Source organism: Desarmillaria tabescens, assembly GCF_030435595.1.
Source record: "Desarmillaria tabescens strain CCBAS 213 chromosome Unknown EV420scaffold_8, whole genome shotgun sequence".
NCBI lineage: Eukaryota > Fungi > Basidiomycota > Agaricomycetes > Agaricales > Physalacriaceae > Desarmillaria > Desarmillaria tabescens.
Window position 1 is genome coordinate 366,106 of NW_026848307.1, and position 27,968 is coordinate 394,073.

Consider the following 27,968-nt stretch of genomic DNA (forward strand, 5'->3'; position numbering starts at 1 on the left):
TTACATCCCTCCAACGACTGAAACTGGCCGTCCTTCGAACTTGAACAACGTATCATGGACGATATCGAAGCGCCCCCAGAGTACTTTTCTGACATCTCGATGTTACCACCTGTCGCTAATCGACGGCATCGTAACGCTTGATCCGACCTTCATAGTGAGCGGCGGTGAGGATATACCCTTCCGAAAGATGATTCTCGTTTGTGTTCCCTCCCGAAGCGGGGATTATTGGTATGTTGAGCCTCTCTACTTCTTTTTGACAGAAACATATCATATGCACCCTGGCAGTGCAAGGGGCGAATAAAGACCCTGCCTTAGGAGGCTGGTCCGTTGGGCCCATATGCCAAGGTTGTTCATGTCGTTCCAGTATGTAATAAGTGACACTTTATTTTCTTCCCTCTTTTTTATCATATTCTCTTTGTCCACGATATTCACTACTGCTCCGTTACCACTGCTTCAAACCGGCCCAGTCTTTTCCTTGTTCTCAGCTTTGTTAATTGTTCGACACAATAATGGACACGAATCATGTGGCAGAAGAGAATACATCAACAGCAGGACCTTCCGTCGACGAAGAAAGTGTATGTTTTTACCTGCTTGATGGGCGGAAAATTCAATTCCTGTCTAGTTTGCGTCTTTACCGCGTACTCTCATGGAATGGCGCATTGAGGGTAGAATTTGTGACCCTCAAGATGTTTCCTGGCCGCTAATACCATCCTTCGCGACATTGTTCGAGAAGCGGGGGTATCAGCTCTGGAATTACAGGATGACCTCAGCCGCACCACCTGACGAAACCATCCCTGTTTGCACTCACACGTACATTGGGCCATATGGATGGGAGACTGAAAAAAGGCGGTTCTCGTTCCTCCAAGTCTGTCCAAATTTTTTATAGTGTGCATTGCTCATCCATTGTGTTAGCCTTATCCGAACAACATCACCCACCCAGCCCGTACAATACATAACCAGGATGTAATTATTCGCCTCGTGGCCATCGAAGGTGACACATCTGGCGACCAGCATGTCCAAGCGCTGGAACGTCTTTCTACTGGCATACGGACCTATGAAGCCAGCAACCCTACTCTCCCTGTCCTAAATCAGCTCACCTTCTCCGGTTTTCATTTCATCGTCTTCCCGTATGTCTATTTAGCCAAACATTTACCTTGGTTCTACAATTGCGGGGAAATACTGGATTTTGTCATGCAGCTTTGCAAAGTGGGTCCAAGTACTCCGGGCTCTTTCTACTTACTCACCTTGAAATCTTTCAGGGCGTAGAATACTTCCACCAATTGCGCGTGGCCCACCGTGTGAGCTCTGCTTTTCTGCTTTCTTCACCAAATCTGATGCCAGTGGTATATAGGATATTGCATTGTCAAACATCCTATGCAACTTCGCCGGAGGCAGGACCAGTCCAGAGCACACCTACAACTTACATGTTTACCCTTTCAGATCATATTTCCCCATCCGCTACTACTTCATCGACTTTGAGTGGGCTGCCGTTTTCGATGAGGATGCCAACTTGTCCGACTGTACGGTGATTGGGCTTCCGGAGGGTCGCCCACCAGAGCGATACTACCGTCCAAAAGCACCGGAAATGTTACTTTCGGCACCGTATTCTCCCTTCCCGACTGATGTCTTTCTCTTGGGCACGTTATTGAAGGATTTCCTGGGGCCTGAATTGAATTCGTATCTGGAGCTGGAAACGGTATGAAGATTTTAGATATCCAGGTGCCTGCAAAGCTGATACAATACCAAAGAAGAGCAAGGACAGCAATGAGGTAAACACCTTTCTGAGAACGCATCTGAAGGCTCACAGCGTCCCTTAGACTATTAGCCGATTTGTCCGCGAACTGCTATCTCTCTTTGAGAATATGCTCGCCGATGAGGCGGGGGACAGGCCGACTGCAGCTGATACAGTCATTACCCTCAAGCGCATTGAGGAAGAATCTAGAGAACTACACATCCTCGAGGCATATGTCGGTGAAGACCCTCGCCACTAGATACTATTCACGGTTCCGACCCAAGACATGCCAATCGTGTGACGTTGAGACGTGAATGCTGATTTCGTGAAAGAGACTGTCGGTTTAAGGTCAGGAAGGTGGACTTGAAGCAGCAGCTAGACTCTAGTAAAATGTAGATGTAGATGTGCATGTCGAAGACAAACTATGCGAGGAAGCCAATTAGGCGACTATATTCGTGATTTTGGTGAGAATGTACATAGACTGTCCAAAACAAAATTATTAGATGTCCGTTATTAGCTATCAATGTTACTTCTATTCGAAACCTCTCACCTAATATGGGTCTCAGAGCTTTCCCTTCACCATCACGCGAACTCGTCGTTCGTAGTCATCTACCAAAACTCGCCGTAATGTCTTTCCCGAGGACGATTTAGGCAACTAAACCCGCAACAATGATTATCCGCGTCCACGATACATCACAATTCTTACCTCTTCAACAACCTCGATACCTCCATGCAGCCATTTAGACTTTACCAGATTTCTCTCGGTCCACCTTCTGAGGGCATCAACGACCGCTGGATCTCCCGCTTTCTCGCCAGCTTTGCTTAGTACAACCCACGCTCGGAGAAGTTTTTGGTGTCGATTCGTCCCCACGCTCACACCGGCAACAACAACTTCTCTGACATACTGTCCTGGGTGCGCGTAGACTATAGTCTCGACCTCTTCAGATAGTTTCTGTTAACGGTCAAACCGGGTACAATGATGGTCTGAGGGATGGCTCACCGCTCGGTCGGGATCAAATGTGTTCATTGTCACAATGGTACGAGTCTCTGGATATGGGGGGGTAGCGCTGCGCCTTCTCAAAGAGCTACATGTTGGCTCCCACATGAATTAAGTATTGTTCGTAGGAGCCGAATCATTTAACGCCACTGCGTTATTTCTTCTTTTTCGCATCATTAGTAGGGAAGAAGGCAGCGGTCTAGAAGCCGCATATCTTCTATTATGGTTCGAAGTTGCTACGAGGGATCTGGATTCACTTGTTATAGTACTTTGAAGGCAGTACCGAGAACGAAATCTTGAATCTTCGTGGTCGGGAGAAAAGGTGCGGCTATCCGGCCCGGTTCCGTAGACACGAAGCCCGACTTCAGCCGTTGTTGAAATTCCCTTTGTCGTTCAACGTCTTTCTAACAGGGTTGCGGCAGAACATGCTTCCTTCTTCTTTGTATTATTGACGGGATTGCTGTACTTAGGATTTGATATGCGGCGTCTATGACCACTGCGAGAATTCGGACGTGGGACCAGCCTGTGCTTCTGTGTCATGTCATGCCCTCGAAGCAATTTCGCAGCTTCAAGGTTCCTGCAGGCAGTGCGTCACAGATGTGGCGTTGATTCTTGAATTCCATTACTATCTACTTATCGGGATCGTTCGTGCAGAGTGCCCCTACTTGCTAACGAAGGTTCGTGAAATACTTAAGGCCACAGTATCAGAGGATATCTACTTGCTACATCAGTGGCTCAGCATACCGCGCTATTGTTAAATCCAATGCCGGTGTACACGATCAGCTAAATTCGGCATTTCCCTTGTTCTGAGCTTGCTTTGTTCGACGCTCTTGTAGATAAGAATGCAGCAACACGCTCACCACGGGTTCTTCAGTCGCATTGACCTTCATTCCATCTGCTATTGAGCTGAAGATTAGCTTTTCACTTTAGAATGGACGCACTAAAGGCAAGTGATCAACTAGACGACGGTATTTTTTGCTTAACGCGATTGAATAGGAGTCGGCTCTCAGTGGCTCAGGCGACGCCCTCGTTCAACTGGGAGAAACCGCCCGCGATGACCCTACTGTGTTCCCTCACCTCATTCAAGTCATTCGCGTGTTCCTAAACTACTTGCGTCTACCAGGGACCGCGGACATCTCATCTCCTGAAGAGTTCTTCACATTGTTGGACAGAACGACGTGCTTTTTCCATGGGCTTAATGTCGCTCTTCAATCACCTCAGGCTTTCGAACATTCCAAAATGGCGGGACTACTGATCACTTGTCCCAAGATATACCTCTGGGCTGTCAAGTTTCTCCATCATTATTTTATCGACGCGAATCTCCCCGTTTCTAACCTGGCCGTGTCCGCAACTGCGGTTCGGATCGTGGAGCTCCTCAACACCCTGTCCGCCGACCCTGATTACTGCGATAAGATGCGAAATACCAATGGTTTCGTTTTTTCGATGACCACGTTGTGGATGTACGGCATTCGAGCGGGACGGGGTTTAATCGAGGAAATTGTTAGGATGACCATGGTACACATCCTTCAGAAGCGCACTCTCGATAACGAGGTTTCAGATGCTTTGAACCGGGTTCCGAACAATATCGTAGAAGAAATCTGCGCTCGCGTCGTTGCCAGTGAGCGAGACCCAGACCCGGACTATGATGCGGGCATCATGTTCCTGGTCATCAGCACGATGTGTTCTCGTTCGTTCACCCGAGCTTTCATCTCGTGTGGCTCTGTATCATGGATCTGTCGACGGATTGCCAGCATCCCAGCAAGGACGGCAGGAGACGGTGTTCCCGACGGACCGGCCGGCTACGCCAAACTGTTTCAAGTCTCGTTAGTCTACTTGCAGCGAGCGCTTAAGGAGGGTGCTGGCCGGATAATCGAAGGTCTGGACGCTGATGTGATTCCGATGCTCTTAAAGGTCCAGTCAAGGTTGGACGCCGATGACAGGGAGGCGGCTCTCGTTCCGTTGCTACATTTGATAACGTCATACACACTCTATCGCAACGTACTTGTCAAGGTCTGGAAGGTCGTATACATGTCCGACTTGGAACCTGGTATATCTGATGCGGGACCGATTGGCAATGGTTGGAAGATACTGAAGGAGACAACAGAGACGCGTTGGGAGATACTCAAGGACTACTTGGCTTCTGGCCGCGAACTGACAAGGTGCTCGTACTCCGCTGTAAGCCCTCTTATCGTGATTTCCAAGGTCCCGTCGCTCATCATCACTCTGTGATCTTATCCAGTGCCCTCCCCCTGATGAAGGCCCCAAGCGCGCACTCAGACGCTGCGAAGGCTGCCGTTTCGAGTACTATTGCTCGAAAGAGTGTCAGAAATTGGATTGGCGTGACGGGCATAACGAAGTCTGTCGAACCATACAATCTTGTCTTAAAGGTCGGTTCTCCTTTTTTATGAACATATTCCTCTCGACTTTGGTAACTATCGTTCACAGAAGGCCTGCCCATGCTCATGTCAAAGCGCGAACGACATTTTGCCTATGCCATTATCGACAAAGATATCGAGGCTAACGCTCAGCTCATCCAAGATCTGAAGTTGGAAAAGATGAGGGGAGCGTATGATCCAACTGACTTGCTCACTGTCACGGATTACACGCTGGTTCCAAGGAAGTTGTATGTCATCACGGATGAAGAGTTCCGCAAATCTGAAAACCTACCTACTGAGAAGTGGGATGCTGCTTTGGAGCTCGCGAAGGAATCCGGCAAGGATTTGGTTCTTTCTATGATTCCACAAGGAACAAAGGCGCAAGCGTTGCTGGATATGTACCCATTTGATTTCAACGCGATCGTGACTTAAGCAGAGAGTCGTGTAGCTGAGGCGAATATTGATATGGCAAGGCAATGGATTGTAGACATATTCTACTGCCTGATGTACTCTCTTAGTCTTCCAATGTAACCTTTAGTCATGAATTGCTCCCGACTGAATCTTTTAGTGAATGTATCTCGAACCTGACGTGCCTCATTTAGAATTTCCATTGCGTCGAATCTAAAGAGAAGCGGCAAGAATCAGCTGGTGAAAATAAAAACGCGTATCTAGTAACGGGACAGACCATTGCTCGTTTCATAGTATAATCGTAATCAATTACTCGTATTCCGTCAACGGTTTCTCCAGGCCAATCAGGACTTTCTCCTAACATTCCTAGGGCGAGCACTCTCTGGTAGAATCGACTCTGTAATTCGTCCGTATCCAACGGTATATTTAAGAACCCCGTCTCCACAAGCTCGGATAGTATTCGAATACACCATTGCGCGCACGTCCAACCGCGTTGAAGATGTGTCGATAACAGTGGCGTATCTCCCTGCTCTGCATTTTGTTCTTCCATGAACGCATGCATGTCGGAAATTGGGAGATCTATGGAGGGGAGACGGATACAGCAGTTGAACCTGTCCGTGTTAGCTAGGTTCGGTTCGACGGTATGCGCTAGCTCCCAGAATGAATCCCCATTAGGGTTGTCGATCTGATACGTCTTCAGCGAACGGGTGAACCTCTTATCACTAGTTGGAACGAGGGCCCAATGGTAGGCGCCTGTCATCCCGATATCAAAGAGAGCGATGTAGAGATACATTGTAAAGAGATGATTCCGACGTCCCTGACAGTCGACTGATCATCCGTGCCGTGCTTTCACATGACCTCTTCTGTTGGCGCCCGGTTAACGAAATCAAGGACAAGCAAGACAGTCTGCTGAACTCGAGACTTATTGCCAAAAGGAACATTTATGCGGTGCTGACATTCATAAGGTCAGCTATCTGATAAAGAAAGAAAACGAAAGAATCCGAGTCAAACATGCTGAGACTTCGGAAGGACGTCGGTCCGAAGTCGGGTTCAGGACAATTTAGGAGACTTCCAAGACTTGACGGAAGAGGTCCGGGTGAGTAGCTTGTCAGATTCGTGTCATATTGAACAATTCTCTTTATCCCCAGAAAAAAAGGGTGTTCCTTGAGTAGCCTATGCTAATGAATGAGAAATTCTTCATGCTGTCAAATAGTTGAAACTAACCTGTCCAAATTTATTACAGAGTGTTCGTGGAAAAGAATCTGCGCTGCATCGTGACAACGACAAGGAAGGTTCGAATCATCTGAAGTCAAAGTGCTGGTGATCAACTGTTGAACTTGCCAGGTATTTTGATTAACGAAATTGTTCCTGGAATGACAATCAAAGCGAAGAATCCAATAGGCGCCATATAATCTAAAGAAGAGTGTATCAATATTCCCCGCGGGGCGTCTTTTCGTTGCCGTGGAGGTCCAGTGAAAAGTGGACACGTGAACGCGTCATCCGAAGGTGCTATTAGTATTTGATATTTGGAGCTGTGTACATACTCTACTTTTCCTGCTCCGCCCATCATGATCACCATACTCCATTCTCATTCTTATGTATGAGCTCAATCTGTAAGGTAACACGGTAGTTATCGTTTCTGTCAATGATTGTCGTCATTTCTAACATGCCAATAGTGCACGTCAAGCTTCTTTCTGACAACAGTAGACTTTGTTGACTGGATCTTGCCTCTTGCAGATACACCACCAATTCATCTATAAATACTACGAATACATACTTCAGGGCCCCCCCTTCGTGCTATCAATGTCCAGTATCCACTGGCTCTCGTCCTCATTGACTCCGTATTTCAACGGTATACCACTGATCCCATGCTTCTTAACCGTGCTCGGCACTTCAGAATCAACCATCAAATACACATCCTCAACCAATCTAGCTTCCCTTAATGGCGCGCCCTTTGGCAAGTCGGTTTTGGTTCCTAGTAGCGAGAAGGAGAGGATACAGCACCGCGGAGCACACAAACGTAATGATCGACCGCCATCGGAATATCTGTAATCTTCCTTTCTCCAAAGTACGCGTGATTCCGGCTTTCACTATCTGTGGTGTATCGCCAGGGTCCTCCGTCCGTGTTATAAACCCCCATGAAGAGTGAAAATTTCCGCATATCTCGCGCGAGTCGGACGTCAACAAGTACGGATAATCACAGTCTCGCCATATGTTCCAGATCCAGCTCGCGAAAAGACCCTCGATCCACTCTTCCAAGTCAGTCACTCTTACATACTTCGCCTCCCAAGTGGTCGTATTGACCAAACCCATCGCCAGAACTTTCTCTGCTACTGTGTGTCCAAGATCTCTCCATTCCATTCCATCTCCCGAATCTGGTATAGGACTGAATGCCGTCAAGAATGTGTTGGCTAGCCTCTCCTCCGACGATTCCTCCCATATAAACTCGGCATATCTACGCGCATCTACATGAAGAGGTGGTGTATCGCTGCCTGAGAGCTAAGGTCTCGGTAACGGTGTGATTTAGGGTGAGGGAACATCCAAAAACTTGGACATATCCAACTGTGAAGTTGTATGTAGTACCATTTCGCCCGGTGGTATCCAGCAAGATAGCAGTCTCGTCCGTCGTGGCCCATGCAAAGAGTATTTGGTGGTGTGAAGGGAAACTGAGGGAGTCTTTGAGTGCCCATGGATGGAGGACAACCTTCGCTAGAAAACGAAGCAATCAAGAAACTCCGAAACTGACGAGATGGGTGGACGCACAGTGATTGTTGTGTATATCCCAGTACGTCGAAAAGTTAACTGCACTGTCAGAATACGGTGGTATCGAATTCATCGATACACTAATCCACATGTCCATAGTTCCCGTCGAGCGAATCAGGATCGAATGCTGTGGCAGAAGAAGTATCATTGCTCCCTGATGGAACGAGGAAATGCCTCTACATTAGGCAGAAGGTGGTCCGCATGTTACTTGCATTCGGGTCGAGTTGACGTGTATGACATCGTAGGAGTACATGAAGTATCCGGGTAGATCGTGGACAAGGCTGTCACGAAAGACATGTCACAATCGCAGCGTCTGGCGAAGCTATGAACAAGTACTTACGTCCGTTGCAGTCCCGGCCGACGCGTATTGTTCACACCTGAGAAAAACATATCAATATCACGCGTCTGGTTCGTTTGTCAGCTGAAAAAAATAAGGCGTATTAAGGGGACGCACTGGCCATGTCAAACTCGTATTCGTGAAATAATCTTGTACGCTTCTCGACCCCATCGGAAACGGATCTAGATACCGTCCCTGATGGCTCGTGACCCCGACCTCCGAATCCCATGTCCTCGTCTGGTTGTAGATTTCCACTCCTACCTTGGTTTTCAGTAGACAGCGTAAATGACACTAAACGAGTGTACCAAGAACACTGGATCCAGCCAAATGCACCCCTGCTCCCGCTACGATGAGGCTGCTCAGAAGGCCCAGGCTTCGCATCCCATGCCAGTTGGTGAAGACGTTTCCTAGGCCACCCCATGCTTGAATATGTGCGTCGAGATCGAGTAGTGTTCGGGCTGGAAGATGTCACAATCCAGCAAGGAAAACACAGAGCATACGCACGATGCCTTATAGCCTCATCCACAGCAACCGCCCTGGAAAGCACGGATAATGAAATGACCGATACCGTGAAGAAGGTTTGAAAACCGAGTGTTATGTAACTCGCTACATTGCCTGCCTGGTGTGGATTAATGACAATCAAAGCTAGACGATGTACAAGCGGAACAGATACCTGGCTGCTATCGATGTACACGTTATACTCCCAGTGGAATATCCCAACGATAAGAATGATAAGAGTAATGAGGAAAAGGAAAAGGTGTAGAGCGTGCACAATGAATAGTCGACGGGATGTTCGAAGGACTGGCATTCGCTTCGACTTGACAAGGTTGTACTGGCTCGAATCCTTCATGGGGTACGAACCATCGAGAAATACGTCGTTTTCGCCAGCTGGCATGAAAGCGAAGAAGATGAGGGAAAAAAGAGAGCGACAATAAAGAAGGCTTGGTCCTGGTTTCCAGCATGTTTGATGCAACACTAGATGAAACGCGAATGGCGTCCCTGACTGCAATCAAATTCGCCAATACTCTGATGCCAAGAACGCTTTACTTCGACCAGGTCTTCTTGCTCCTTTAATCCTTCGACGACTCGCTGTTTAAGCCCTAGGCCTAAATCACGATGCGGCAAAGACTAGGATCCAGGGCAACGCTACAGTAAGACGGGAGAAACGATTGTATTGCTGAAGGGAACTAATATCCCATCGAAAGATATACAGTCCCCTTCGGAAAGCGTTCCGTTCTTATGATATCCAGACACGTCGCCGGTTCTATCGGACTGTATTCAAGATTAAGTATCAACGTCAACAATGTTCGGGAAAACCTTTCTAACTTGAGATAGTATCACTGGGTGAGACGAGGAACTCTGAGCATCTACCAACTTTATCACATTTGGCAAGATAATTCCGGCATCCGCTGAGATTATCCCAGTCCGTCGGTTCCAGCGCACTGACAGGAAAGGTGATGCAATGCACACTAGGCAAAGGCGATATCCTGGCTAGAAGCTCTTCAGCATCCTTTGCCACACTGGAGTCTTTGCCACCCATGTGATACACTTTCACCTGTTCAAGTTTCGGAAATGCTTCCGGTGTGACAAGAAGATTGATTAAAACCTTGAAATCGGAAGCGAGGCTAGTGAGGCTGGGCATTGCGTTCGCGCGAAGAGGGATCATTCGTCCTTTCACAGGCATCTCCCAATACGGCTCTCCAGTAACGACAAGCTCGCTGAGAGACGAATGCGCCTTGTCAGATAGCAATTGGATCATTCGAGACGTCGTCGTACTGCCTTCGCGAAGTTCTAACTTGCGGAGGGTAGGGATGTGGATCCGCCCTCCTGGAAAACCATGGGAAATGGACAACTCGCGGATCGGAGAAGCTGCTGCTGAACGAAGCAACCAATCGGCGAAGCGGTTAGATACAAAATCAAGATGCAATTCGGTGAGAGTCGTGAATGGGGGCGAGTGGAACACAGGTTGGCCCGGCCTTTTCACATCCAGGTCCTTGCACGGATCTAAGGCTTCCCGGAAAGATGAAATTGAAGTGACAGCGCCGTAATCTACAAGGCGCGTGCAGAAGGTATTGAATACTTTGACGTTTATGGGAGTGTAGTTTATTTCGCGAATGTATAGCTTGATGTGAAGGGACGGCTTTTGGTCACTGGGGATCGTGTCGATGTATCGAGAGAATTCCCGGTATTCTTTTACGTAGTCTTTGCCAAACATAAGGGTCATTGACGGGATACGAGGCTTTGTGACGACGCATAGCCGGAGGTCCGCAAAGGAGGAAACAGCTGTGGCTTTGGATTCGATGATTGCAGGTTTACGAGGAAAATGTTGCAAAATTGACTGTATCGTGTGAGATATTCTTTCGGAGGGACCCAACCACTGCGCCATGGCAACGTCATTGAGTCTTCGACAGACACAAGCAAGGGCAAAGATGTCCCTTTTTGGATGCGAGGCGACTGATGATGATTGAGAGGAGTTCGGTAGGAAGGCCGGTGAGAGAGTTAGGTGCTGGGTCGGAATGGTCTTGCTTTCTTTTCGTTCTACGTTTCTTGGCGGCCATGTTATAGTACCTGTAGATTTTCTGTCAGGCTTATTAGTTTATGTCAGCCGCGAAGTTGAACCTTACAGTCTCGGAGATGATGAATGTTGAAAGACTGCCCCTTTATTCTCTATATTTGCACACAGCCTCAGTTTGTGAGACTTGGGGCGTTGGTACCTATATTTTCCTGTGGCTAATTATCTCGAACGGTGTGTTGCGGTGCTGATTGGAGTAAGATAGACTAGAAGGGTGATAGACCTGAGCAGTCTCTCAACACGTACCCTCTCACCGATTGGTACAATGTGATCCATATTATAGCCGGCAACTTCGCCTGGGAGGGTGCTTGGGATGTCAGACTCGGCCAGGGACGAGGTGTCAAGAGGTCAACATTTCGGCCAGAATACTGTAGCAAACTTTTTCCCCTTCCTGAAGAAAATTTCGCTACCGCTAATAAAAGACTGAGAAAGTGTTTGTGCGGTCTGGCTGATCCTGGTTGACAACTCGGCTTGGGACTGGTCGAGGTCTCAGAATAGGCTATTGCCGGGAAGCCGCTCATCACGTCACGCATTTTTTGGACCGGCCAACTTTTTGAGTCATTCGGGTCCAAAATCAGTCTCAATCTCCGAAGTCTGTCGGAAGAAAAATTCCGATTTATGTCTATGCTTGCGATTGACTAGGACTATCAACGCCAACGACATTTGGAAAAACCTTTCTAACTTGAGATAGTATCGATGGAGCTCGAAGACTCCATTGGTCTATCAACTTGATCACATTCGGCAAGACAATCCCGCTACCGCTGAGATTATCCCAGTCCCCCGATTCCAACGCACCGACAGGAAAGGTGACACAATGCACACTGGGCAGGGACATTATCCTTGTTAGAAGCTCTGCACCATCCTCCGCTGCACTAGACTCGTTACTACCTATGCCATACACTTCCACGCGTTCTAATTTCGGAAAAGCTTCTGGTGTAACAAGGAGATTGGTTAAAACCTTGAATTCGGCGGCGAGGCTAGTAAGGCTGGGCATTGCGTTCATGCTAAGAGGGATCAACCGTCCCTTTACAGGTATCTCCCAATACGGCTCTGCCTTCGGCATGAAGGTAAGCTCGCGTAGTGAGGAATGCGCTTCATCCGAGAGGAACTGGATTAACTGGGACGTTGTCATAGTCCGATCACCCAAGGTTAATTTGCGAATGGTAGGGAGGCAGATACGACCGTATGGTAAACTGGCGTTGTCAAGAATGGTTAAGTTGCAAATAGGAGAGGCGGCTACTGAGCGGAGCAGCCAATCATCGAGCTGCTTAGATACAGATTGGATATGCAATTCAGTGAGAGTTGTAAATGGTGGTGGATGGAAGATAGGTTGGTGGTTTGGGCCCTTTGTATCCCGGAGGCTCATGTGGACACGCTCGCCTGATTGTTGAATTACTTGGAAAGATGCGACACTGTTGTATTCTGTGAGCTCAGTGCAGAAGGCATTGAATGCGCGAGTATCTATTGGGAAGCGAGGCATATGTAACTTGATATGAAGGATTGGGCACGTTCGGTCGCTTGGGATCGTGTCGACGTATCGAGAGAATTCCTCGTATTCCTTTATATACTGAGTGCCAAATGTGAGGGTCATTGATGGGATATGGGGTTTTGTGGCAAAGCATAGGCGAAGGTCCGCAAAGGTGGAAAATGGCATCGGCCAGCCTGGGGCTGGGTAGTAGATCAGTGGCGAATATTTTCTCGAATATTCAAAAGGACTACAGAAAGTGCTGTATCGTTTCAGCGTCCGGGAACGCAGCCAACACGTCATGGCAACGTCGTTGAGTCTTCGACAGACCCGAGCGAGAGAGAAGAGGTCCCGTCTGGTTACAAGGTCACTGACGATGATTACGAGGAGTTCGGTAGGAAGGCCAGCGAGGGAATTAGGTGCCGGTTCAAGGTCCCGATCCTCTTTTCTTTTCGCCATGTTATATCAACTGTGAGAATTCCGTGTGTATCAGCATTCTTTTTCTTTTAGGATAGAACTTTACAAACCTGGATGCTGAAGGGAAGAAAGATAAGGGTGCGCCTTTATTTACCTTGCTTGCCAAGGTCTCTCCGGGGCTATTACCAGCGCTAGCCTGGAACCCAGGGCAGGGAGTATACTGGTAGGGTCCGAAAGTTGGACATTTTGAAACTCCGCTTGAATATCACTTGCATGTGATCCATATCCACCGCGATCGCGTTTCGTTTACCAACGCGTTTTTTGATCCCGTTCTGTTGTAAAATAAAGTGTAATGAAGGTGATAAGCGCAGTGGTAAACCGAGAGACTCGACCGTTTGAGAGAGATTGAGTTAGGAGATTCTAAAAGCAATGATTATTGGGGGCTGAGGCCCCCGGCATATATACTAAGTACAAGGTGAGTACTTCTAGAACATACTATTATCTACGAGTGTCCTTGTCTGACTCATTGCTGAGTGAACAAATGAACAAACAACTCGAGGAGAAGAGGCGCGAAGAACTTTCGGACCCTACCAGTATACCCCCCGCCCTGGGTACCAGGCTTTATATGTAATGCATCCCTACAAGATGCCTTCAGGGAGAAATGTGCCCATGTCTATAGCACCATTGGTGAAGACATCGTGAAACAACTACCAAGGGTATCCTAAATTTCATCATTGAAACATGTGACCAAAGGTATGATTCATGCAACTCCTTCATTAATGCTCTCTTCATAGCTTTGTAGAAACAGTCTCAGGCAGACATACAACAGACAGAAGTTTACAAATTATCTTTGTGCCTTGGAACCCCCACATCCTTCAACTTATCCATGGATGATTGCATACCCATGACCCAATCTTTTGTGATGTTACAAATGTTGGACATGAATTACAATGTCTGAGCCGATGCCAGATTGCAGATTCTATGTGTATGATACCCATCTATGCCACCCACCTTCCTCATGTAGGTGGGACCTGGTCAGTGTTTTCATTGGCATTGTTGTGTTGGCTGATGGGTGAATGCCCTATTCCAGGGATGGTTTCGGGGCCTGCAGCGGTCGTGAAATTTGACAATACGACACCTGTCAAAAAGACAGTACCTGAGAGCGAAATGGTAAAGATGTGACCTCGTGAGTGCTCTTATTTCGCTCAGTTTCATCAGCTCACGGTTGAACATACCATTTAGGTGAGGCAAGTTCTTCTGGATCTGGCCAATCCAACGGAGCCGGCGGTGAGTGATGTCAAGCTGCACTCGATGCATTGAATCTGATTAGTTTGTTAGCAGGTGAAGGAACGAACAATGAGACCGAAAAAGAGGGATTGGATGTGGGAGTAAAAGTCAAGCGAAAAGCGACAGAGACTGGGTTCGAACATGAAGACTCGAGTGTAGACCGTCCAGCGTCCGCCGTCAACGTACATGATATGATAGTTGACTCAATAATTGTTTGTAGACGAGATGTTAGCAGGGTAGAACCGTTAAAGCAAGGGTCAACCGACGACCGCTAGTCTCAGTGGCGAGCCCGGTCTTCGGGAGTGACGTTGTGGTTGTAGGTCCATATGTACTTCTCTGTCCTGATGGTCTCGACCAAGTCCCAGGTAATCGTACTGCCCACCTGGCGTCCGGCCATGTCCCAGGTCTCTGTTAGATGTGCCGTCCTTTTTTTCCCCAGCAATTTGCACAACCATGCACCTCAAGGAGGCCAAATCTACGATCTTGCACAGGTTTTAGGGACGAAGTTTGTCAGGGTCGAGTTCCCGTGGTTGTTTTCTTTCTGAAAGCTTGTATAGGTGCTGGCATCGATATCGCAATTCATTATGGGGCAGTGATGCCAGTGCCCGGTTAAAGTCGGCCAAGGGGTACGGATGCAAATCTTTTTGAATGCTTCCATGTCACCAATATTAATTTCTTGATGAAATCCGTACTTCTGCGCGGAACAGAGATGGGGTGGTTGCAGAGGTGAAGTACACAACATAGGCAACTGCTGGCATCGAATCATGGAATGATAGAATGAGAAAAGATCCTATCACAACGACACATGAATATTCTGTCAGGTATAATGCTCGAAGGCAGAAAACGACGGAGGACGTCGTGGCTAAAAACGGCAAGGTGCCATGGCAACCATAGCAACGACATGACATCCAAACAGGCACAAATGCAAACGTCTCTTTACTACCATTTACCACCATTCCACGGATATCGCCCATCGAGGGTAACGACCCGGACGACAAAGGCCCAGGAGACCTATATAACGAACATCGGAGACCAGCAGTGTGTTCAGCACCAAGCCATCTCTCGCGCAGTTACGTCGGGGATCACATCTCGCCATGGCATCTGCAGTTCTTCCGGAACCAAAAGGTGAGTTTCCTTCTTGAAAAGGACAGCGAGCGAGGCCGAATATCGAGGAATAAAATGGGTTACCGGCGCCGCAAAGCTATATATGTAGTGGGAGAACGGTATTGCCAGGGGCTGCATCACGAAGCCGGCAGCGTTGATGCCATCTGTCTCTTATTGTCTGAATATCTTCATCGTACGTTGCTGATTCACTTTCCAGGCGAGCGCCCAGTATCACTGTCTGTTGACGGTCACCCGTCCTCGTCGCCATTTCCATCGCCAGGCTCACCGTTTCTACCTCCTCCAATGCCTAGCGTCCATGAATTCGCCATCCCAAGCCCAAAAAACAAGCCAAAATCTCAGGAAAGACATACTGTTCCATCAGATACCCAGCCAGCCTCGCCAGTCCGTGTCTTTTCCCCAATAACGCCGACACCTCCGCCGGCACCTGAGCCGTCGGTAACGACACCAACGACGCCCATGCCGGTTATACCACCAAAAGCGAGCCGAAATTCTGTATCTTCACTTGCATCCAACCGACCTGCTCCTCCCTCACCGGCGATGTCACGCCGTGCCTCAGGTGCACCCTCGTCAAGTGGCATTTCATTATCCCGGGCTAACTCCACACGGACGCAGTCTATCGCGTTGTCTGTGACTTCTGTGACCTCGACGTCAAAGAAGCGCGTCGTTGCAGAGATCCGTATACGTGACTTTGGGTATCCTGCGACGGATGAGCGGCACCGGGGGTTAGGGCCAGACGTACCCAAGCCTAATCGACCGGCTGTTATCAATCGACTAGAGGTGGACACCGACAAGGAGGAGGACAAAGACGAAGACGAGGAAGGGGACGAGAGCTGGTCGCGTTTCAGGTGGGGTATCGGCCGGCTTAGCTGGAATTTCGGTGCCAGTCATCCTTCGTCGTCATCGTCCTCAGCAGGTGGGTCTGGAGGCGATGGGTTTCCGAGCAAATCGGATCTGGAACGGAATTTCGTTGAGGCGGATGATGATGACAACGAGGATGATGACGAGTTTTACGACGTCGAAGGAGAGGAGGACGGCGTAGATGAGCCGCTGCTACCAGGTTTGTATAAGGCGCTATATGCTTTTGAGCCAGAGGGAACGGCAGAGATGGCACTGGAGGAGGACCAGATCGTCAGGGTGGTAGGTCGCGGAGGGGGAGTAGGCTGGGCTGTTGTCGTGGTGGATAAAGAGAAGAACAAGGGTACGCAACAACAGCATGCCTTGGTTCCGGAGAGCTATCTGGAGTTGGTCCAGTTAGACGAGAATCGTTAACCGGCACCCTCGTTCGTGTTGTAGCGTGCAGGCGCGCGTGTACGTCTGTCTTCGCCAGGCTGCCTGTTTCATTACCTGTTTTTCTTTTCGTTTTCTGTTGCATTACTGATTTCTTTTTTGTTTAAACAAACATTACCGTGTAAAGCGTAGGTACCATATGGATCTTGGGACAATAGTAGCTTACATTACTTTGCTTTAACAGAGCAACCTAAGTCGGATAACGTACAGCTTTCTTCTATTCTCTTCAACTATCATGGAACAGTGCACGGGGATCAAACATATGAATCTGATAGGCAAAATGTTCCAATGAATGGAGCGCTGTCTATCTCGAGTATGTTTCAGAAAGTGCCTCTCAGGTAAGTATTCACTCGAAGTATATTTTCCCAAATCACGTACTAGCCCGGTTCGTATATGATACTTCATCAGTGAAGGATACGTTCGCCCGATTTGACTAAAGATAAGGTATTTAGCATACGTGTAATCCCACGACCTTGGGAAAAAGAACTTGCGACGCGACAGGTGGGTTTGATCATCTCCATGTATGCCGACTGAATCCGAATAGTAATGGATACCTAGCTTTATGACTTGCGGCTAGAACCAAGTAGGGGGTGACTTAGAGGAAGAAACGTCTCAGATGATTCAATTATTAAAGCTCATTATCCTGCGGGATATTTCAGTCGTACTATATTTCTTCGTGTATGACATTGATACAGGCGGGTCTTGGCTTCAAGCGACGAAGTCAACTCATCAATGATTGTAATCATTGAATAAATCCCTCGACAGTCCGAATGCAGCAGACAGAGACGGTGGCAGAGTAGGCACGGAATGGCGGTCAGGTGGGGGATCTTCTGTGCTACCACTGATAAGTACGCGAGTTTCACCACATCCCCTCAGGCTTGCAGGGCGTGTCAAATTGATGCAAAAAACAAAAGGAGGATTCGAGATCTCTGGGACTGTAAAAGCAACACGGTACTCTAAAGATGACCAGAAGGAAAATTGCGCTAATTTGTATGAAAACAGGCGGTATACCAAGCTACGCGTTTTTAAAAGGCTATTTAGGTTGCCAAGCGACGAGATTTGTGGTCAAGAGAGGTTCACTGAGCTTGCCCTCAAGCGCGCCATTCATCGGGATACTCGGGCCGTCTGTGCCGACCTACCTTCCGTCTCGACACCGTCGCTGTAATCGTCGTCGACACTTCAATCCTGTATTTGAAACAAGAATGTATTGTCACGGGACTACCACAGATCTACTTCAGTGTGTTCGTTCTTGACCGACTTCAGGCTTCCCTCGTCAAACCAGTAGCCCTTTGTACTAGGCCGGGATAGCAGGAATCATGACTGCAGGGCATCAGGGCGACGATGGCAGCATTCAAGCTGCTTGTCCCATTGGCAGGTACGACTTAGTTTCCTATAGCATCCGATTCCATCACTGAAGGAGTGACAAACAGAACGGGCGACGTTTTTCAAGAAGAGTTCGCTCCGTTATCGACGAGCTGACAGTCTCGTTTTTGATATATATCCGCTTTCAGAGTACGCATATATCCATGTCGCCAGCAAGAAAACATCTCGCCGATACGGTGCCGGGAAAGCTGCAGCGCAGTCATTGAGCCACCAGCGCTCCTTATGCTATGGACTTTCCGGGTTCCTTCGATATTTCCCTTACTCGAAGGAGGTAACCTAACTACGATCCGTCACTTGGGCGCCGCGCTAGTCTTCATCCTACCAGTGGTACTCAAGGTATGACATTGTACCAACAGTATGGGATCATCTCACATTCGTATCTAACTCAGTGAGTGCAGGAACCCTCTCGTCTGAACGATGCATTCTGGCCTCTCAATGATAGAGTAGCGAATGTTCAGGTTGCATACCGACGAAGTCGGTTCATCTGTTGACTTTATTCAGTCTTTTCTAGAAGCACTCAGATTCCCCGTTTGATTAGATGTTGGTCGATTTCCTTGTCCCAAGCCGCATTTAGGGACAGAAAATCACAACGAAAGTTGCACATTTCACTGCTCTGGCGACTTGGAACAGTGGAACTAGTGTTGTTTCTATCATCAGTTTCTAGTACGCGAACCTCAGTTTACATACTAGCAAAGAGACTTTCGGGTCAGATTCTTCAAGCTTGTAATATCGATGGCTATCCTTGTTGGTTGACCATTCGATATGTACTGCCTTATGATTGCAGATTATCGAGGTTTTATACCATCTTTAGGATAGACTTGGTCTAAAGAAACACGCGGTGTTCAAATTGGCAGCTATACCACTATTCCAGTAGCATACAGTGTGTTTATTTATCAACTTTATGCCAGCAGTTAAATAAGATCTATCGGCTTCGTCTGGTCCATTTAATCGACTGCATAGTCACTGGCTTTAAGCACATTCTTCGCGTCTTCCATCGTGATGTAGTAAGCCCTGTCGCCTCCAGCAGCCTCGATCTAACCTCGTCGAGTAAGAACCAAGGCGACAAGCACTGGAGGCGTTACATACCGAGGATTCTCCATTTCCCAGGAAAGAGAAGCGGTTCTGATACAATGGGACAAAGTTCCAGTCTTCCCATCGGGGAGAAGCTAGTGCTTCCATAAATTGAAGAGCTGAAATACTCTGAGTCAGTGATGTGTTTAGTAATGGCATGTAGAACGTACTGCTCCCCGCGTACAGCGCGTCTGGTTCTCCGTCTGGTTTACCACCCTTATACCAGGAAGCGCAAGGATCGGTCTGTGACGGCGGTCATGAAAAATGTCGATTAGTCAAGAATGCCCGTACCCATATAAGATCCTTCATAAGAGCTACGGATATTAATCAATCATTATCAGCAATATGGCTAGGTACCAGCGAAGAACGTACACTCTCGTTGAATGTTATATTCGTCCTGCGCATTTTGGACAACTTCCATGGCCTTCAAGTCTTGCTTCTGCAGTTTAGACCTTGTTATAATTAGCCCAGCGCGTCAATTGTTCAAATCCAAACATACAAGCATGCCACGACGTAATCCGCTTGTGCTTCTATACAGGGTAAGAGCGAGCCATTAGCATATGTGATACCAGGGCCGCAACCCATGAGGAACATATTAGGAAATCCAGCGACCGCTGTTGAAAAGTAGGCTATATTGCGTTTAATAAGCATTACCCTCGAAGGCAAAGAATAAAAAACACCAAACCTCTCGGCCGTTGCGCCCAGACATCTCTGAGGTCGACACCATCTTTTCCACGTAGCTCATATCCTGGCTTGAAAGTCGTGTCGAAACCAGTAGCGAGGATGAGACGGTCCACTGGACGTTCGATGCCCCCTTCGGTGACAATACCAGTCGGAGTGACCTTCTTGATGGGATCGTTGATGAGATCGACACTAGGGAGTTTCAGCCTAGAGGGAAGAGGTGAATAGCATGCATGTCGCCATTGAAGAGACACTGTACGCTTCAAGGAAAGCAGCTCCAGGAGTGGGTCTGCGACACTGGAAGAAAGTCAAGCACAACAAGCAGCGATATTTCGGCTACGCACTCCAATGCCATGGCTGTTCGAAAAATGATGTATGAGTCCGCAGCTAAAGGAGAAGCAAACAAGGGTACTCACTCCGACGGAACTAACTTCTGAAGAAGGTCATCTCGCCCCAAACATGATTTCATATGCTCAAAGGTGATCCGTTTGAGTTCCTATCAGTGTTCAAATAAGTCAACGAGACGATGATTATTTGAAGAGAAGGGGCTTCACCTTTTGTCCCTCGGAATCTGTTCGCATAAAATCTGGAGATGCCGTATTAGTGAGTTGTCTCTAACGTAGATATAGTAGTGGTCACTGACCGTAAAGACTGTTTACTGAGGCCGAAATTTCCTTGAGATGGTCGTACAGTATCTCTGGCTTCTCAACGAAAGCTGCACGTTCTTCTTCTGAATCTGCACGAAGTTAGTGTTTAATAGTTGAGCCAAAGAAGAGTGATACTTACAGGTGAAGTTCTCGTTCCGCCAGTCACGTCCCCTCAGTGAGTCAACCGCGATGATCAGGGGGATGATCTAGTGCCTAGTGAGTATCGGAGTGCGAGGTAAGCAGGGCAAATGAGAATTACCCAAAGTTTCGTTCTGGCATAAACATCCAAACTCTTGCAAACAGGCGCAATGGTGCCGACGGTCTGAAGGCCGGAGGAGCCAACGCCTATCACAGCACTAATATAATTTTCTGTAAGATGCTCTTTGACAAAGCAGAAATATAGATGACGTACACGTGCTCATCCTTGAAGGCACTCTTCCAGTCGAAATCGACGGGCCATTCGGCAGTGTGCAGAACAGGCGCCTTTGTGAACGACTCTAAACCAGGAATCGCTGGGCGATTTACGTTACTGAAAGGGAGGTTCAAGATCTGTTGTTCCAACAAATAAAAACCTGAATTCGCTTACCTCAAGACCCCGGTTGCTGGTGCGAAGAGATCATACGTTTCCGTACGCATTTCCGACGTTTCCAAGTTCCGCACAGTTATTTCCCATGTCCCAGAAACTGCGTCATAAATCGCTGCAGTAACTTTGTGTCGAAGGCGGATATGAGGAACGATGCCGAATTTCTGGGAAAATGTTTTGAAATATTTCTTGATATCTCCGGCGTAAGAGTAAAACCTTGTTTAACAATCAAGGCGGGTGTTAAGAAGGAAAAATGTGATATTTACTCTGGCCAGTCAGCGTAGGGTGCGAACGAGAATTGATAAGCAGCACTTGGAACGTCACCTGCAGAATTCTTGACGTCAGCATTTGTGGCACTTGTAGATGAAGAAAAACCATACATCGACAGCCTGGGTACCGATTCGCATGCCTGTTGAGTATAAAGATGAAGTAACAAATCGGGCAAGAGTAAATTTTCTGTTCTCACCAAGTCCCTGTGTAGTCTGTGAAATGATAACTCAATGAACGAAGAATCCTCTTAAGTGAAGCTACGCACCATCATCTTTTTCGAACAAGACAAATCTGACAGGTCCAAGCACGCCCTTCTTCTGCGCTTCTAGAACCTTGTACGCAAGGCAGAGACCAGCCGCCCCTGCGCCACATCTACCATATGTGATGTTAGACTCCTTGCTAACAGCGATTGGGGCCACTCACATAGCAAGGCGCAGAGGCCGTGGCTGAAAACCTGTAACAGATATGGGTTCAAAGCTACTGCAAATATAATCACAAGCATTAGGACTTACCTGGTTTCTTGAGATATTTCCACTCGCCCAGGCTGGAGGTTTCATTGCTGGCCAAGTTGGACTTCAGAGAGTCCATATTACCGTCAGTGTTGTGTTGGAGAAAACGAAGCATATCGAGAACAGATTGATATGCGGATGAAAGACGAACTTGCAACCACCTCGTTATATATATCCGTGCCAGAGACTTACGTTGTCCGATGGGCAAGGACAAATACAAGAATCACTGCGGCGATGAGAAGATAAGACCAGTGCGGTCTTCTGGAGTATACCTTGAGCATATCAAAATTGACCAATCAGCATTAAGCTTCAAGATATGCTCCACAAAAACTTCGGGTAGCCCCAAGGCATCTATGTAGTCATCGCCGCAGTGAATACTCGTTACTCTCTGTCGTCCATCGCAAAGGCTAAGCGAAGAGAATGACTAATGCATGGAGCATCTCCCGCGTAGACTTTCCCATCCGTATTGGAGACATCAGTGGCTGAAACAAGGTATTCAAGCATCGTACTTACCTAAATTGAAGATCAATGGAGACCTTGTGGAGAGTTAGAGCACTTCCCTGGCTCTAAAGGGACTTGTAAGCACCAATTTGCATGGACTTATCAACATACCTGCTTAGTAGATTCTCCGAGATGTAGTCACGGTAGGGCGTCAGGTTCTGAAGGAGACTTAGGGAACGTATCCTCATTAGGCGAGAACAGGTTCGTTCGACACCAGTTTCACCGACCACGGGCCGCGCTCCACGGCTTCATACATTACGGGGCACCAGAGGAACGCCGACGAGATTCAGTCGCTACAAGAAGCGTCCCGAAGGAGGTCATTTCAAAGAAAATTTGAGGCAGCAGAGAAAGAGGATAAATTCCGGAACAAGCTGATCAATGCGGACGCGTAGCTTTGGGGTTTGCCGCCCCCTTCACGATGACGACGTTATGTTTTGTTTAATCATGAACCTGCAGTTAAGTGGAAAAGGGTCATCAGAAACTAAGGCTAAGCATGTTGCATAGACACATACCTGATATAAAAAACAGAAATGCTTAACCAGTAGTCCTTAGTAGTCGGTCGACGAGCTCCACGTGGTGGCTTGAATAAAATGGATGAGCAGAGAGAGGATGATATCGATGACATACTAAGCTTTACTTAAAGGCGTAACGTACTATTTTCCAAGAAATATCAACGGAGCCAGTAGTTCACACGATCCTGCCCATGACGGTATGCGGATGAAAAACGCGTCAGTGGCGTGAGAAAATATATTGTCATACTTAAAGACGTTCAGCAGCACCTTATCCAGCTAATCAAGAACCATCACTAGTGCAGAGTGTTGGAATCCTCGGTGTTGCGCAGGGTAGACTCCTGGCTGATAAGGCCAGTTGATATGAACTTGTTATTCCTAGGCTCCTACAGAGCCTGTATTTATACTACTTCGCAATGTAATCTAGAATATACTACAACTTTTCTACTAGTCTCATGCTTACTCAGCGACTCTCGGCATGATGCCGGATTGCTCCTTCTAGAACTTTCCGGCAAAATCCCAACACAGAGCAAGATCTATTCAGTGGCAACATGTCTTGTACATCGACGAATTACTCTTTACAGCCGTTGCCAGAAGGAATGAGCGGGATGGCGAACCATACTAGTCAATAGTAGTCAATCTGTTACGGTGACTGCCCCGTCACAAACCCTGTTGGTCTATCTAATCCTCTCGCGCATGCAACGAAAAGTTATGTTGAACTTGACGAACTATACTCTTTAGTATTTCGTCTGACTCCATTGTCATGCTTATAAGGTATCAGGAAAGTTTTTGCATTCAAATCGGTCAAATTGTCAAGCCGAGCGGCATAGGGTTGTCGGAAAATTTCGGCTCATCTCGGCTGACTTACCAGCTCAAGTCGGAGAAGCGGCAACAGTACTAATATGGGCGTGCCGTCTCGTGGCCCCACGGCAGTGACTTCGGTCAACGAGTTTACCAGCTTCAGTTGCGACATCATTTCTAAGGCTCCGCCAACCGCCGCACTGCCCTCTCCAGAAAAGTATTCTGGTTTACTGAGTTCTCAAACAACCTTTCAAAAAGCCCATCCAGTGAGATACTCCTCGATGCAAGACAAAAGACAAGGCACCGTCTCAACCCGCCGTCCATATCACTACCGTACAAATTATAGTTGTTTGTGTTCCTTCTTCAGGGTATGTGTCTACTATGAATACAGGTTGGGTATGCAAACTACCGATATAAATTAGCATGAAAATGAGTTACGCCTCCCACCCAGCGGTTACGGGCCACTTCTCATCGAACCATTGGTGCAACATTTCATTGACCTCATCCACGCTCGATGGCTTCTCCACATCGTCATTGATACATACCAGCCTCAAATCTGCGTTATCCTTGAGACTTTTAAGCTGGCTACGCGCAGATCCGACGGTGGTTATCGACAAAAATCTCGTTGCCAGCTCTCCTACATTGATTCTCGGTAAGAGGCTGCATAACTTCCGTAGTTGATACCGACTCACCGACGACGTAACGATATCGCTGTATCACCATCATTGACCATTCTCTGACACTCACGGCTGCTCCACGTCCTCTGCGAATTGATACCTCCGCCAGCCATGGCCCCATTACAGAATCCAACGAGAAGTCGATATCATGGTAGTCAGACGCTAATGGAAGATGCGGAGGTGCTGTCGTCGGGAGATAGTCTGCGAGACTATTCGATACAGACAGCTTTCTATCGAGTGGAGGAAGAAACTCGGATATACCCAGAGGTCCCGAGGCGTTTAACAGCGCACGAATGACTAGAAACGTGTCAATATTCACTCTGGAAATGACGTTTCTATACACTTACTACAATCCCCGCAACGAACCTTCTCGAATGCAACATGAACGAACATGTCGCTAGAACTTTCAATGGGCAGCCCTTCCTTCTCGAAGCACTCGCTCCATATGATCTCACATTCTGGAGCAGGCTGAGCTGGGTGGCCCTTATAATGAGGATTTGTGGCTAGGCGCGGCGGAGATCCGGGTAGGTTTGGGATAGTATACTGCAACGGGCACCCATCTTGAGAGGAAAACTTGTACCGGCTCTGCATCCCATCTTCACGGCTCGACTGAATTGCGTTTTCAACGCGATCTTGATCAAGGGTCTCCCGAATCGGTTGCCGGACTTTTAGCCCTGTACTATTCCAATCTCCTCCAATCTCCTGCCATGCTCGGCGGCCGTGCACGTCTGGTATCCACAGGTCTTCGTTATCGTCACCGTTATCAGATGGTGTTCCGTTCCCACCGATACGCCCAATTACCCAAGACCACAATAGCGCCTCCCGAGCCCGATCAATCAGGTAGTTGCTGAACAAAAAACCCGGGTAAACATCATCTCCATCTTGTACCGTTTTGGGCGCTAATGTTTAATCAGTAACGTTCCAAAGTTCAATTTATCAGGGACAGGTACACTTATTAGTGGCGACAGGGTGACCATTCATTCCACGGAACGGTCTGCGGGCGGTAGCCTCAAACTCCTTTGCCCACATTCCCGCAGCAATCTCGTGCATGATGGGAAGGCTGATCGACTTGTGTGCATGGACAACGTAAAGTCTTGGACGCGAGCCGAAACGCTTTGACAGCAAGTGACTGCTGTAATCTAGTGGGCGCCATTCTCCATCGCCAGGCGCAGTAGAAGGATTATGAGGAGACACGGTGATATCATATTGGAACCTCAGTACGGGACCGAAGAGTGGCGTATAGAAGTCTTCCGGGTACACGGGCCCTCCGAAGAAGAAGTCATCGTTCATATATATGAAGTTCTCTGATACACCGCATAGGTGCCCTAGCTGTGACTCGATTGCGAAGCTGTTAAATGTAGGACCAGCATATGATCCGGGTGAAAAGAACTGCGAATGATGGCGTACAGAAAGCGAGACGTTGCCGTCGTTCCAATCTGATGCAGAGAGCCATTGGGGTATCTGACCGTATCGCAGTTGGGATGGAGACTCTTCAGATGAGGGAGCCTGAGTATCCGACGCGAGGAGATAGAAGTTACCGACACCATTACGGAAGGCGGCAAGCGCGGAACGCATAGAGTACTTAAGTTCATCATGATCCCTATGGTGACAAAGGTAGGACAAGAGTACAACAGGACCGAAAAATGCGGGAGGCTTACCGATAGAGTTTGGGTTTTGAAGTGGCGTAGCCAAGCTCATGTTCGGCTTCAGAAAGTGCTGCGGTGTGTAAAGGGTCGCTCCCGTTCACCCACGACCACACGATATCCAGACGAGCTGCGGTCGACGTGTTATTATCCGTCTTCTCGGCGTCGGGACCCGGACAGACCTTTCCAAGAAAGTATTCTTCAAGGCAGTCAGCTGGTATTGGAGTCACGGGAAGTAGACTGAAGGGCTTCCAGGCGGTATCGTCATGGGAGGTGAAGGAGCTGTAGGAATTGGAATGTACTGATATTAGATGTGGGGCTCCAGGCCGGTTCGAAGGAGTGCATAAGGATGAAGGAGAGTATTTCGTCTGCCATGTATCGAGATCTGACAGCGGTGGGGATTGAGGCGCAAGATCCTCAGAAGGAGAGTCGTGATTATGATGAAAAGGTGTCCAAGAGAATGTAGGATAGCTGCGGTTGTCCGGTAATATGGCATGCACGTAGAAAAAACCGAGGATGGATAAAATGACAAGTCCTGAGCACAAGAACACCCGCGAACGTCTAAAGGAATGCCTGGGAGGTGGGAAGGAGGTCTGAGGGAGGACAGAGTAGTCGTGACCTAGGATAGTCTTGGTCAGTTTATTTCGCCAGGCAGCTCCTGCTGTCGCTGGCAAGGTTGACGTGTCCATCTCGTCTGAAGGGTGGCCTGAGGAATGTGGGTATGCGCCAAAGGTCATGACACGTACTGAGTAGAGAGTATTTCCACGAAGCGACCCTCACCAAGACCAGGATAACATGTTTCCGGAGAAAAGCGGTCGTGTGAGCTGCGACGGTCGTGTGCCGGTGTTGCTAGATCTGCGCAGCGCAGTTGATCAAGATTATCAGCTCGGAGAAAGTAGCAACGAAGTTCGATGAAACTGACCATAGCGACGACTGTTCACTCCTGCCAGCGAGTTCGAGGCAGAGACAGCACAACACAGCAGCCATCTATTTCAATACGCTGGAGTTACAGGACCTTTCGAGTCTTCCCAGGGATTTGAGGAGCGCAGTTTTTAGCCCATAGCTGCGCAATTGTCAAAGATAGAAATAGAACCGATCAACGATCGCAGGGACAGATATTTTAAGCGTGCCGAGGACGGCATGATATGTTTACCTCCGAACCGTACTACGCCCGGAGCGCGAGGCATTGGAGCAAATTCTCCGTTTTTGCCTACTTCCACCTGAGAATCGCGGACTCTCTACAGTTTCTTCACCTCGCTTGCGTGAATTTCTTGCCAAAAAGTCTCTATCAACTTGGGCATCTGACATGAAGGACTAACAGAAAGTTATAACATTTCTGGAAGACAGATGACTGAATTTAAATGGCAGCTGTGGATTGGTGCCTGGGTATGTACCTATAGCTAAATTTAGCCTGGCAAACCGCTTCATAGACCCTCGCGGAACTAAAGATCTATAATTAACTTGATTGACCACGCTGCTTGGACGTACAGCAACGTCACGCTTAACGGTATGTCTCCCACAGGCTAGAGCTATTACCAGCCTATGAAAATTACAGCTTGAGCAGTGGAATTTCTCAACGCAATGTATGAATGTTGGTATAAACAATATCGCTATGACAAACATGAAGTGCAACATCCAACCGCGAAATCAACCAATCTTCATGCGAGTAATTACATAATCTTTCTGGATGTCATCATCCATCCTTTCCCCCTCTCTAATTTGATATTGATCATTCTCTGACGACGTGGTCAGATGCCAGTACCAGGATATCAGAACCCCTCCCAGTTATATATTTAAAAACGTCAATCAAGCAGACAACACCAGCTCTGAAAGTATATTTTTTCTGACAATAATCGTTGGGTTTACTATATATTGCCTCGAGCTCCTTTATCCACGGGGCACATCAAGTTAACGATCCCATCTGCATA

General features: G+C 47.9%; 11 protein-coding genes across 11 annotated transcripts; 4 read left to right on the plus strand and 7 right to left on the minus strand.

The window, feature by feature from the left end:
- Positions 1 to 509: 509 nt before the first annotated feature.
- Positions 510 to 1,991, plus strand: EV420DRAFT_1639041 (kinase-like domain-containing protein; the record flags this gene model as incomplete). The annotated part of the gene is made up of 7 exons (XM_060476915.1): positions 510 to 575; positions 623 to 865; positions 913 to 1,206; positions 1,260 to 1,298; positions 1,352 to 1,696; positions 1,749 to 1,769; positions 1,818 to 1,991. 7 exons carry the CDS (start codon positions 510 to 512, stop codon positions 1,989 to 1,991), a joined length of 1,182 nt encoding a protein of 393 aa, XP_060334414.1.
- A 303-nt stretch (positions 1,992 to 2,294) lies between these two features.
- Positions 2,295 to 2,759, minus strand: EV420DRAFT_1639042 (uncharacterized protein; the record flags this gene model as incomplete). Its single annotated transcript, XM_060476916.1, has 3 exons — positions 2,295 to 2,387; positions 2,439 to 2,684; positions 2,733 to 2,759. 3 exons carry the CDS (start codon positions 2,757 to 2,759, stop codon positions 2,295 to 2,297), a joined length of 366 nt encoding a protein of 121 aa, XP_060334415.1.
- Positions 2,760 to 3,481: 722 nt separating this feature from the next.
- EV420DRAFT_1146475 (uncharacterized protein) lies at positions 3,482 to 5,619 on the plus strand. Its single transcript, XM_060466061.1, has 4 exons — positions 3,482 to 3,675; positions 3,726 to 4,904; positions 4,969 to 5,116; positions 5,178 to 5,619. Exons 1-4 carry the CDS (start codon positions 3,661 to 3,663, stop codon positions 5,534 to 5,536), a joined length of 1,701 nt encoding a protein of 566 aa, XP_060334416.1. The 5' UTR covers positions 3,482 to 3,660; the 3' UTR covers positions 5,537 to 5,619.
- On the minus strand, positions 5,618 to 6,545 carry EV420DRAFT_1146462 (uncharacterized protein). The gene is made up of 2 exons (XM_060466060.1): positions 5,790 to 6,545; positions 5,618 to 5,725 (listed from the first exon to the last, which is right to left on the minus strand). Exons 1-2 carry the CDS (start codon positions 6,303 to 6,305, stop codon positions 5,699 to 5,701), a joined length of 543 nt encoding a protein of 180 aa, XP_060334417.1. The 5' UTR covers positions 6,306 to 6,545; the 3' UTR covers positions 5,618 to 5,698.
- An 896-nt stretch (positions 6,546 to 7,441) lies between these two features.
- Positions 7,442 to 9,507, minus strand: EV420DRAFT_1639045 (uncharacterized protein; the record flags this gene model as incomplete). Its single annotated transcript, XM_060476917.1, has 9 exons — positions 7,442 to 8,011; positions 8,076 to 8,221; positions 8,276 to 8,429; positions 8,484 to 8,556; positions 8,616 to 8,680; positions 8,730 to 8,869; positions 8,918 to 9,070; positions 9,117 to 9,231; positions 9,286 to 9,507. The coding sequence occupies 9 exons, from the start codon at positions 9,505 to 9,507 to the stop codon at positions 7,442 to 7,444; spliced, it is 1,638 nt and encodes a 545-aa protein (XP_060334418.1).
- Positions 9,508 to 9,720: 213 nt separating this feature from the next.
- Positions 9,721 to 11,329, minus strand: EV420DRAFT_1146527 (uncharacterized protein). The gene is made up of 2 exons (XM_060466062.1): positions 11,237 to 11,329; positions 9,721 to 11,180 (listed from the first exon to the last, which is right to left on the minus strand). Exon 2 carries the CDS (start codon positions 10,996 to 10,998, stop codon positions 9,934 to 9,936), a length of 1,065 nt encoding a protein of 354 aa, XP_060334419.1. The 5' UTR covers positions 10,999 to 11,180; positions 11,237 to 11,329; the 3' UTR covers positions 9,721 to 9,933.
- Positions 11,330 to 11,750: 421 nt separating this feature from the next.
- Positions 11,751 to 13,322, minus strand: EV420DRAFT_1146595 (uncharacterized protein). Its single transcript, XM_060466063.1, has 3 exons — positions 13,177 to 13,322; positions 12,904 to 13,118; positions 11,751 to 12,852 (listed from the first exon to the last, which is right to left on the minus strand). Exons 2-3 carry the CDS (start codon positions 13,106 to 13,108, stop codon positions 11,807 to 11,809), a joined length of 1,251 nt encoding a protein of 416 aa, XP_060334420.1. The 5' UTR covers positions 13,109 to 13,118; positions 13,177 to 13,322; the 3' UTR covers positions 11,751 to 11,806.
- A 1,682-nt stretch (positions 13,323 to 15,004) lies between these two features.
- On the plus strand, positions 15,005 to 17,097 carry EV420DRAFT_1521877 (uncharacterized protein). The gene is made up of 2 exons (XM_060472236.1): positions 15,005 to 15,478; positions 15,675 to 17,097. Exons 1-2 carry the CDS (start codon positions 15,448 to 15,450, stop codon positions 16,745 to 16,747), a joined length of 1,104 nt encoding a protein of 367 aa, XP_060334421.1. The 5' UTR covers positions 15,005 to 15,447; the 3' UTR covers positions 16,748 to 17,097.
- A 218-nt stretch (positions 17,098 to 17,315) lies between these two features.
- On the plus strand, positions 17,316 to 18,878 carry EV420DRAFT_1146679 (uncharacterized protein). The gene is made up of 6 exons (XM_060466064.1): positions 17,316 to 17,583; positions 17,642 to 18,006; positions 18,064 to 18,140; positions 18,196 to 18,219; positions 18,277 to 18,484; positions 18,547 to 18,878. The coding sequence occupies exons 2-6, from the start codon at positions 17,728 to 17,730 to the stop codon at positions 18,637 to 18,639; spliced, it is 681 nt and encodes a 226-aa protein (XP_060334422.1). The 5' UTR covers positions 17,316 to 17,583; positions 17,642 to 17,727; the 3' UTR covers positions 18,640 to 18,878.
- Positions 18,879 to 19,092: 214 nt separating this feature from the next.
- EV420DRAFT_1639049 (uncharacterized protein) lies at positions 19,093 to 22,024 on the minus strand (the record flags this gene model as incomplete). The annotated part of the gene is made up of 22 exons (XM_060476918.1): positions 19,093 to 19,182; positions 19,235 to 19,338; positions 19,390 to 19,462; positions 19,511 to 19,533; positions 19,592 to 19,671; positions 19,719 to 19,848; positions 19,905 to 20,107; positions 20,160 to 20,197; positions 20,245 to 20,257; positions 20,317 to 20,396; positions 20,455 to 20,486; positions 20,544 to 20,636; positions 20,687 to 20,753; positions 20,807 to 20,903; positions 20,960 to 21,076; positions 21,134 to 21,346; positions 21,397 to 21,454; positions 21,511 to 21,539; positions 21,597 to 21,612; positions 21,666 to 21,772; positions 21,824 to 21,854; positions 21,913 to 22,024. The coding sequence occupies 22 exons, from the start codon at positions 22,022 to 22,024 to the stop codon at positions 19,093 to 19,095; spliced, it is 1,806 nt and encodes a 601-aa protein (XP_060334423.1).
- Positions 22,025 to 23,875: 1,851 nt separating this feature from the next.
- On the minus strand, positions 23,876 to 27,079 carry EV420DRAFT_1521921 (uncharacterized protein). Its single transcript, XM_060472237.1, has 7 exons — positions 26,963 to 27,079; positions 26,787 to 26,895; positions 26,056 to 26,734; positions 25,348 to 25,997; positions 24,745 to 25,296; positions 24,413 to 24,694; positions 23,876 to 24,357 (listed from the first exon to the last, which is right to left on the minus strand). The coding sequence occupies exons 3-7, from the start codon at positions 26,727 to 26,729 to the stop codon at positions 24,155 to 24,157; spliced, it is 2,361 nt and encodes a 786-aa protein (XP_060334424.1). The 5' UTR covers positions 26,730 to 26,734; positions 26,787 to 26,895; positions 26,963 to 27,079; the 3' UTR covers positions 23,876 to 24,154.
- Between the last annotated feature and the right edge of the window lie 889 nt (positions 27,080 to 27,968).